This window comes from Hippoglossus stenolepis, chromosome 6 (assembly GCF_022539355.2).
Source record: "Hippoglossus stenolepis isolate QCI-W04-F060 chromosome 6, HSTE1.2, whole genome shotgun sequence".
NCBI classification, from domain to species: domain Eukaryota; kingdom Metazoa; phylum Chordata; class Actinopteri; order Pleuronectiformes; family Pleuronectidae; genus Hippoglossus; species Hippoglossus stenolepis.
In genome coordinates, this window is record NC_061488.1 from 26,929,571 (window position 1) to 26,940,109 (window position 10,539).

Here is a 10,539-nt window from a genome sequence, read left to right on the forward strand (position 1 = left end):
CCTTACATAAAAATGGAATATTTCAAAACTTGTTGGGAGGAAACTGTGTGGATCAGGGATGAACCCATAACATTTTGTTCTGGATCTTGATCAGGCGGCTGATCAGGATTTATTTTCTCTTTCTTTAAGATGAGCCGTTAACCCCTAACCCTAGCCCAACAGTTCCCTTAAATCCAAATCAATCAAGACACACCAAATTATTCACAATCATATTTATGAATAAAGGTTTGAAGTAATCCATCCAGTTGTTTTTATGTAATCCTACTAACTAACAAATAACAAATAAACGCAGATTTAAAAAAACAGCAATCCCCTTAAATTAAATCCTGCTGCACCAAATTTCACACACTTATCGACATCAGTCCCTTAAATATGCTTGATTTTTCTGAGTAAGAGCTCTGTATCATTTATTTGGAAAATCACAAAAATGGTGAAAAATCCCTTGTCTCATCATTTCTTTGTTTTAGAACAATTTTTTTTTGTTCTAATCTGTCCAGTAGTTTTTGCGTAATCATGCTAACAAACATATAATTGCAGGAGAAATCATAATAATAATAATAACAAATTATTTGTCATACATTAAACTTGACATTAAACAGTCTTCAAACTGTGCTGTTACTCTTCCAGGGATAGAAGACATTGAAAAAGTTCATTGCACATTTGGGGGTTCTTCTGGAGCATTTCAGAAATTGTTTTTGTTTTGGATCGCTGAGTGGATCTTTCTGAGGTTCTGTCGGACTCTAACAAACTCCATCAACTGGGTTTCTTCTTGTACCTTTTCCTCGTGCTCCTTGTCCCTCTGAGTAAAGAAAAAGAGATGTATTGTCAGTACATATTCATTTAGAAATGGCAAAACATATGGACAGGAAATATACTATACAAATGCATAACAAGCTAACTTACCATGACTGCTTTTCTGTATTTCCTTAGGTTTCCATTATCACCTTACATATCATTTAGGTAAGGCTTTTATCCAAAGCGACTTACAATAAGTGCATTCAACGATGAGGGTACCTCCACAGAGGAGGTTATGTTTTTACCCATGTCCGTTGCTTTATTCTTTGGCAGGATTGCAAAAAAACTACAAACCTTAAGATAAACTTTAAGATATAATACATAACTAAGGCACTGTTTCACATTTTTGTCCATCGCTTAGTTTTTTTAATTTCTTTTTTGATAACTAAATGTAACTGTAACACAGATCTCCTCGATATCCATATGACATGGAGATATGAACATGTCCTATTTTGGAGCATAGTCCTTGTTCCTACATTGAGTATTAAGATTATATCAAACATCCTTCAAAAAGGGTGGATTTAAACATTTAATAAACAACCATGATTAATTGACTGAATTCTCGAAAAACTAGTTTTTCATTAATTTGTTTGGTACATTTATTGCCATGCAATTATGCCCCCCACCAGTAGGGGATGCTGCAGCACCCTCAGCAGCCCTGCTTCCAGGATCCCTGGGGTCACAGGGAGAGTCATGTCTGAAGTCACTGGTCTGGTTTTCTTCAACTTGCAATACCTGGATCTGTCGTCTGTTCCTTTGGGCTATCATTCCCTCATTTGTCTGCATATAATTGGATCTGGGCTCCTTGGCAGTACAATTCACAACCTTTTTCTCCTCCAGTTTTATGTTGACACTGGCCAGGCTGTACTGCAGGCAGGGGTCATACTGAAAGAAGTGGTATGTACTTTTTATACGGTTGGTCCTTAAGCCTGAGTGTGTGGTGGTGGACTGGACTAGAATGCAGCTGCTTAGGTAGAATACGGACTGCTGTCCTAACCCACCCCAACCAATCATCAGTTAGACAGGACTCTGACCTGTTGCTGTGATTTAGTGTCAGTTACGGGTTCTGGGTCTCAAGCTGTGGTTTTATGACTGTGCTTAGTGAGCTTGCATGTGTTTTGTTGATTAGTGTTTTATTCCTATTGTTTTTGACTGTTAGTTTAGGGCTAGTAAAGTTGGCTTAGGTTAAGTTTATTTGTTGATTCGAAGACACCCTCAGTCCTACTCCCTTTTTTTCTCCTTGCCTGGAATTGTTTGTTGAATTGTTTGTTTCCTTCACATGGCCTCAACAATAAAACGGCTGTGATTTCCTGTTTAAATCTGGCAATTGTGTTACTTCCTGTATCCCTAGACCTCTCCAGGGTTGTAACTGTGTCTCAGTAGCTGATCAGAGCCAGGAGGTGATCGGGCTGGCACAGGATTTATTTGGCTGTGGCGATACTCTTTTCAGCTGCCCCATTGGCCGGTGGATAGTGAAGACTAGATTTTGTTTGTCTAAAGTTGTAGGCCTCTCTGAATTGTCTGAGCTCTGCTGAGTAATGAAGCATCACGTTAGTTCATGGAGGACACAGAGTCATGTGCTCAGCTGTCATAAGATGTCAGCTACTGATAGGTTTATGGGTGCTTGTCAGTCACACACCAATCACAGCCCATTCTTTCACCAAAGCGGTCCCTTTAAATACAACCTCATCCTCACTGATCCCTGCTTAGCTACACTGCCACTCACGCCCTGATGCTGGCAACTTGCCTCCAACAACAGTTTTCTGTTCAGTTGTCTTTGCTGCCAGCAACATTTACCATGAGTCTTATTTTGGTCTTTCCTTCTTTGACTTTCTTCTACGTGTTGAAACAAAACTGGAAACAAGCATGACAAACTGAGAACTATGTTACAACTGAGAGTGACATCAGAGAATCCTGTGCTCTTATTCTAACCTGGCTTTTGGACAACACACCAAGAGTTTTAGTACAATATTTTACAGTGTGGGTAGATGTTAGATCTTTCCCGGATGGGAAAAGAGATGGGCCACAGTGTGGCGATACTGTAGAGTGTGGCATCTAGCCTGAGCTCTATTTTCACTGGAGCACAAATCAATGACCAATTGTCTCTCTGCTCTGTGTGCAAGCCCATTTTGGTTGTTTCAAGCAGAATAGTGACAACTGTGTGTATGTGTATGTGTGTGCAGAGCAGGTAAAAGTAAACATTCTTTACTCAAGTAGTAAAACAAAAGTACAGGTTCCCGAAAAGTATAAAAGTAAAAAGTTTTCTTCCGACTGTATCTCTGCAAATCAAACTGAGAATAATGTCACATTATAGTTTGAAGACTATTGAACTTAAACCCTCTGACTTAAGATTTGTGAGCATCAAAACCTGTCCAGAAGGATGAAATGTGTACATTGTATCGATGAAGTTTTCTTCTTTTAACTCTCTTGTGTGTTTCATCTTGATCTGTCTTTTAAGCTGTGTTATATTCGTTGTGCTTGATATGCACCAATACAAGAAGAAATAGTCATTTCAGTGTTAATGTCCATTTAAGTTGAAATCTGCCCTAATGTTGGAAAGGCAGCACTTGATGCAAAAAACAAATCCCCTCAAATGCATTAAAACCAAACTAATGAGCCTGTTTTGCAAATGTAAAGAGTAGAAAGTACAGATATTTGTGCTAAAATGTAGTGTAATTGTTGTGGGGCAGGCAGTGTGGGTTGCCTCTCATAACCGGTTGGGTGGGTGCAGGTTAAAAACCAAATCAATAATAATCAAGTCATTTACAAAAATATTTGCATGATCTTTTTTGGGGCTAGGTTAGTCTCCCTTAGCTTTCTATTAGTGCCGCTATGGTTACAATCTTACTTTAGCATTGTGGATTATCAACAGTCATGGTCCATTTTTGGTTTGGCAGACCCCGGAGCAGACACAGACACACGAGTGAATGGATGGTTGATTATCAGAGAAACACAGGCAGAGCAGGGGGCAGGCAGGCATGGGTGGTATATTTAAAATAAAATATATAATAAAATATATAATAAAATATCTTCGCAGTTACTGTAGTGAACATGAATGAAAAGACTAAAATATTTTCTGCCATTACTGAAAACCTATTATAAACTATAGCTATATTACCTCAAGTTGCTTCTGCTGACGTCTTAGCAGCACATCCTCCAGAGGAGTCCTGCTCTGTCCCTCCTCTTCCTGTTCACTCTGCGCCCTCTTCCTCCTCTCCAGCACCTGTTGAAGTTCTGGTCTCCGGCTCAGTGCCAGACCCCTTAGCCCATAGAGAAAGAGACGGCCCAAATTTTTAATATGGATGAATGGGCTTTATTTATTACCACTTAAATCTAAATGACTTAGTAATAGTACAGAATAGGGTGCATGCCTCTTCATATTATCCTTGTAAATGGTAAATGGTTTTGTATTTATATAGCGCTTTTCTAGTCTTGATGACCACTCAAAGCTCTTTACAGTACAGTTTTACATTCACCCAATCACACACACATTCATACAGTGCATCTATTAGCAGCACTTTGTTGTTCTATGAGGGGCAATTCAGGGTTCAGCATCTTGCCCAAGGACACTTCGGCATGCAGATGGGGAAGACTGGGGATCGAACTGCCGACCTTCAGGTTGGAGGACGACCGCTCTACCCCTCAGCCACAGCCGCCCTGTCATTACCTGACACAGTAATACAGAGTAAAAAGCTATATTCCATGTTCACTCTGACCTTGTCATTCTAGCTCTTCATGATGGTGTTTTAACTTATCTGATGCAGTGTTCAGGTTTTATTTAATATTCTTTAAACGTGCTTCTCAATCTATGGCTTTTTGCTGGCTCCAATACGTCTGGCAATGGTGAACTATATAAGTAAGTGTGTCCACATACCCACGATATATGTGTGTAACCCTCATGAAATTAAGGCTACTAACCTCAGGAGTAGTTAAAGTTATTGCCAAAAGGGGGCACACTATGCGTTCCGTTCAAGGGAACTCCCCATGAATAAGAAAGCCCTTTTTTCTCCTCCCAAGATTTTCCCATGAAAGTGTAGAGAAAGAAGCTCCCGGATTTCGACGTCCAACTTGAGAGTGTCAACTGAAGTGATTCCATAGAATAATCTGATACTGGAAACTCCGATTGGTTTTTTATTCATACTAGAAGAATCTGAACCCTGTGAATCTGAATGCTGAGATGGCAAGCTAAACCCAGATCGTGGATGCGGTGTGGCCTACCGTATGATCCAGACCGAACCTGATTCGCTTATCAAGAAGACATCAGACCCCAGTTCTGCCTGTCAGGTAGACAGGTAGTAAGGTAGTCTAGAGATACAGTACACATAAAGACCCGGACCAGAACAGAACTGGTGGAACCTTCAAGCACACACTATTCATGGACTGAACGGACTATATCCTGGGAACTGTACATATACACACAGAAAGGACTGAGTTCTTTTACAAGAATCATACAATTTCCAAACAATCTACTCTTCTTTTTTATTTTACACTGTTTTATATTGTGGTTGTTGCATGACCGATTGTGAAGCAATAAACTGGTCATTTGTTCAACTTGTTCTTTGTCTTGGCCTACCTCTCCTTCGAACCTAGGTAGATGTTTAGTGCTTTTTCTAATACTAGCCCCAGACAAGTGCTACATGTGCAACAAGCTTTTGTTATACAGAATTTTACATGCCCACACTACATTGTGATTTCTTAATAATCAGACTGAAATGTTATTGGATTTAACATAATTATTTACCCTGACGTTGTGCTCTTTGTGTTTATGGCTTCATGGGTGGTGGGGTAGTGTTTCGGTTTGTCATCGCTGAACAGTACAGTGACATATCCAACAAATGCCAAAATAACATGCATTAATGCAAAAGGCTCGTCAGGGACGTTCATAGCTTAAAAAGATGTACAATGACCTTTCATCTGGACAAACTAGTTAATAACTTGTCAAAGTTTGTTATTGAATCCCAATAAAAAACGAATCTTTAACTATAAATCATGCAGCGAATTACCGATCTTTCAAAGTAGAATTTAAATTTTTTTTTTAAAGTATTGAAAAAACTTTTAAATACCCAAATACTGATGGATCTTATAGTCCAATGCAAGATGTTACAGCAAGGGCAGATTAATTTCTGCCCCAATGACTGGGTATTAGGGCTCGCTGCAGTTCCATGACCACAGATTTACATGGGGAACTTGTGTGGTGCTGTGGCCTCTTGGTTTGCTCTGCCCTATAAGAAGACCCACAAACATGTGCAACAAGCAAACAAAAAATATCGATTGATTTGTGCACATCAGCAGTGAAATCTTATGTTAAAGATCACCACTGTAACACTGGTGTTGTTATGAGTATATTATCCACTGTGAAAATTGGCACACTGTTGTAAATATATATTTTTTTGTAAATTCTAATTTAATTTGTTTTTACATCTGTTACACGCAACATCTCTTGCACTTCTGTCCGTCCTGGCAGAAGGATCCCACACATCCAGCCCTCTTTCAGGTTTCTGCATTTGTCCCCTTTTAAAAGTTTTTTTTAATGTAGATTTCCTCACTGTTGTTTGGGATGATGCACCTTGTGAAGCCCTCTGAAGCAAACTGTGATTTGTGAATATATGGGCTATAAAAATAATGATATAAGTAGCAGTAATATATAAGTAGTTTAATGTTTCTGGTACAGTGTTTGCTATCAGGACAAACTAGGTCTGTCCAACTATTAACATATCACCTTACACTGCTTCAGGTTCCCATGGACTAAAGGACTGCAGCAGCATGGAGAGAGGGTGTATGATTGCAAGTTTGTGAGGGAATGAACGAGACATTCATGTATTGTTAATGAGAGCTGCTTTAGAAAAGAATGACAGGGGAGAGAGGAGTTAAACATTAAAACAAAATTATTTCATGAAAATTGATTTATTGTAAAGGCCCTTTGTTTATGTTACAATTCTTGCTTGTAGTTAAATCATGTAAAAGTGCCCTCATTTATATTTCAGAGAGGATGCAGCCATATTGTTACTCCTGTATGGGACCTACCTTTTGTGGGCAAGTAGCAGTTCCTTGTGAAGCTCATTTTGAGTCCTGAAAGTCTTGATGGGGTTTGAATGACCTGAGCAGGTTTCAGTTTGAACATCATTATCTGATAAAGAAAATCAACATGTTAAAAACATCAACACAGCACTGAATCTTCATAGGAATGGTTTTCAATAGTATTTAATCAGATAATCTGAATCCAGTTTTAAATCTGCTAATCAAATCCAAATCCCTCCCTGTGACATTGATGGAGTTATACATTCCCGGAAAACATGATCATTGGACAAAAAATTATTAGAGTGCAGAGTACCCCAGAGTGCAGGATGAGATGGATGATAGATCTATAGAAATAGTTTACTATTCCCCTATTTGGTGAGTACCCTCCCACAAATATTACATTTTGTAGTTGACTTTGAACAGTGAAGCCACTCCACCGTGAGGAAAATGGTCTCAGACTTTTGCATTGAATTATCTGAGTTATCACACATTTGTATGAATTTACCGAGCATTTCTAAGGAACACCAGTACAACTGCTTATTCATGCAGCAGTGTAATTATAAATAATTTTGCATATAAAGGTCAAGAGCCTCAGTTATTGTTGACGTCAAACATATTGTTGACGTCAGAGAGCGATCAGACTGGTTGGAGCTGACAGAGATACTAGGGTAACTCAGATAACCACCTGTCTTAATCTGTGTTGAGCAGAGAAGCATCTCAGTTTAGAGTTGGATGGTCTACAACAGTAGAGACCATGACAGATTCCACTCATGTCAGATATCTGAGGCTGCAGTGACACAGACTGAACTGGAAAGATGAAAAACATAGCCCGGTCAGATAAATGTGGATTTCTACTAAGGCTGCAGATAGTAGAGTCACAATCTGGAGTCAGCAGCATGAAACCACAGACCCAACCTGCTTTGTGTCAACAGTCCAGGCTGCTGGTGGTTTGATGGTGTGAGGAATGTTTCTTGACACACTTTGGGATTTAAATTCCAATCAGTCATTTTTTTTATTCCACAGTCTGCGTATTGTTGCTGACCATGTTTATCTTTTTATGGCTTCAGTTTTCTAATTTTAGTTTTCTTCCAGCAGGATAATGCTCCATGTCACAAAGTCGTCTCAAACTAGTTTCATAAACATGACAGTGAGCTCAGGGAACTCCGCTGACCTTCTCAGTCTCCGGATTTGAATCCAGTTGAACCTTTGTGATGTGGTAGAATAGGAGATTGGCAGCATTAATGTGTAGCTGACAAATCTACAGAGATGATGTGATGGCGTCAGGTCAACTTTAAGGGGAAAGTTTCCAACATCTCAACATCTCAACATTCAAATCAGAGCAGTGCAGATGCGAGACGCGTGTGAGCTGGAATTTGGTCAGCGCCACAGCGACAGTGTGGAGGACTTCCCAGTGTTACTGTAAATAAGGGTAAACAATTATAATACTCAGCTGACGATCAGTGTAGTTCGGTTGGTTACAGTATTCAACGCGCGGGCAGCAGCGCGTTCTCCACGCCTGGCTGTTCACGGACGATTTGCTGGTCAGTAGACTTTATAAGGTCAGCCCCGATTCTGCTTTCTCCGTTGTTGTTGTACTGAATGTCGGGGTTCGGGTAAATGATGGTTCCATAGCCCCCCCACTCCTTCTCTCTCTGTCTGTCTGCTTGTGTGCTTGTAGTGGATGGGCAGAGGGGACATTTAATTATGTGATTGGGAAAATTAAAACTCCAGACAACAAGGGGAATACAAGTATGGGATGCATATTTGATAATTTATATCATATAAAATATGTAATTTATATCGTTTAAAATCATGGGGAGAGGGGAGGGGAGCTGATTACTTAAAGAACAGGCAGTCAAACAGGTCACTCTGTGGAGGCTGTTTTATACAGGGTAAAGGGTGCTGTTTTATATGATCCTTGTGGTATTTTGACCAAAGTATGTTACAGACATTTCATTAAGACCAAGAACCATATCAACTTGTGGTAAAATGGGCATGCTATGTCCCTTTAAGTTTTAACCATATTTTTGAAGGGTAGAGAGGGAAATACATGATATCCAACTCAGAAGATATTTTTCATTACAACACACATCAGAGATGGATGTCTTCTACATGTTGAACTGACCTTTTCTGTGATTGTCTGTTGTCTGTGGAGTGTTGTTTATCATCCTGCCACAGGAGGCCGGCTGGATGTCCTGATGTTTGCGATTTTTGTTGTCAGGGAATGAACTACAGAGGGATAAGATGATTTAGAGCTGAGGTGTATTCAGTTGGACAGGGGCTGGGATGGTTTGCAGGTTGTGGAGGACAGAAGGAAGGGGCAGCAGCGGAGGTGGTGGTCGATGTTTGAAAAGGCTTGATGGATGGCGAAACCTGAGGACCGTGCGTGGAGCACCCGCTTTTTCTGCATGCTGCTGACAGTCAGCATCAGGACAAGAGAGATTGAAATTAAAGAGCAGGGCAGACGGAAACTATACACAGTTCACTTATGTAGAGATGTATAATTTAACCTCTCAGTTAGTAGGTGTATATGTGCACGACTCAATTCAGAGCAGTGATACAAAGATTCAATGTCAAAATGATCATCTAGCTCAATCAAGGAGAAAAGCGCAGATGCAGGAGAAAATAGTGGATAATGTAGAAACTGATGAAAGGGTTGCTGCCCCCCCCCACACACACACACATTACTTGTAGTTGCATTAATTAGCTACCAGCAATTAAGTTGCTATGTTTTTTTTTCTCTGTGGTGTAAAGGACAATTACAGTCATAAACCACTGACATGCGGGAAATAATCTAAAGCATGTGAATATAATATAACACACATAGAACACTAAATTTACTGTTAAAAAAAGTAAAAATACATACACTTTGTATTTCACATTTCAAATTACTTATTACAGCCTGATTATTCTGTATGAGAATGATCTTCCTAAATATTCTGTGTCTAAAGTGGTTGTTGGAATTTAAAGAGTGATGAGAAACAGCATCAACCTGATGCATGTAGGCCTACACTTCAGACAATGCAGTATAATCTAAAGGCAAATGAAAACAGACTTTAGTCCTACCTGAGGTGTACTTGTCCTTCATGAGAGGCTGTTGTCAGAGAACATTAGCCATCGTGTGGAGCTGACACACTGATACTGTGGAGAGTAATGTTACTTGAGAGCCCTGAATGTGGAACTCGTTCACTGTCTCCCTGTGGTCAGTCACACAGCCACAGTGTTTAAAGTGGACAAAACACTATTATACCAACAACCGTGCTTTTGTCTGTTTCTATGTCATATGATGTCATTCGGAACACTGCAAAAAAAACCTGCTTATTATGTGGGCAAAACCATATTGTTATGTAATAGTTATCCCAATTTTTACATATTACATATGAAGTCTGCTTGTATTTATATTAACATTTTCTCTCCATTTTACCATATCATAACTCATTTTGTTAAGGTCCTTTAATTATTTACTTTTAGTGTTGTGGGGGAATTTTATACTTTACTTAAAGTCATCATTACCATAAAGCCTCAGAGGAGTTTTGTCATGCATGAGAAAATAACTAATGATGTTGTAATTGGGCTGAGCGGTGATACAATGGTTAGGAATGTCATGAGGGGTTTTGGGTTCAAACCCAGGCTCAGGTCTGTGTGTAGTTTGCATGTATTCCCTGTGTCTGTGTGGGTTTTATCCAGGTACTGTCGCTTCCTCCCACTGTCTTAAGACATGCAGTT

The 10,539-nt window shown here is 39.6% G+C and overlaps 1 protein-coding gene across 2 annotated transcripts; it reads right to left on the reverse strand.

Annotated features, from left to right (window-relative positions):
• Window positions 1–662: 662 nt before the first annotated feature.
• si:ch211-218o21.4 (protein FAM107B) lies at window positions 663–10,014 on the reverse strand. 2 transcript variants are annotated; one of them, XM_047340391.1, is made up of 5 exons: window positions 9,880–10,014; window positions 8,939–9,224; window positions 6,820–6,922; window positions 3,914–4,055; window positions 663–799 (listed from the first exon to the last, which is right to left on the reverse strand). In XM_047340391.1, the coding sequence occupies exons 2-5, from the start codon at window positions 8,979–8,981 to the stop codon at window positions 683–685; spliced, it is 405 nt and encodes a 134-aa protein (XP_047196347.1). In that variant the 5' UTR covers window positions 8,982–9,224; window positions 9,880–10,014; the 3' UTR covers window positions 663–682. The 2 variants fall into 2 exon arrangements, with proteins under 2 accessions (XP_047196347.1, XP_047196348.1); XM_047340392.1 differs by having other exon boundaries at window positions 8,939–9,042; window positions 9,880–9,984.
• Between the last annotated feature and the right edge of the window lie 525 nt (window positions 10,015–10,539).

Bases quoted from the DNA above. Each gene is read 5' to 3' on its own strand.
- si:ch211-218o21.4 (XM_047340391.1), bottom strand. From the start codon at position 8,981: ATGATAAACAACACTCCACAGACAACAGACAATCACAGAAAAG. The intron at 6,923-8,938 runs GTCAGTTCAACA...TTTCTTTATCAG, and splicing joins AACAGACAATCACAGAAAAG to ATAATGATGTTCAAACTGAA. The intron at 800-3,913 runs GTAATATAGCTA...TTCTTTACTCAG, and splicing joins GTCAGCAGAAGCAACTTGAG to AGGGACAAGGAGCACGAGGA.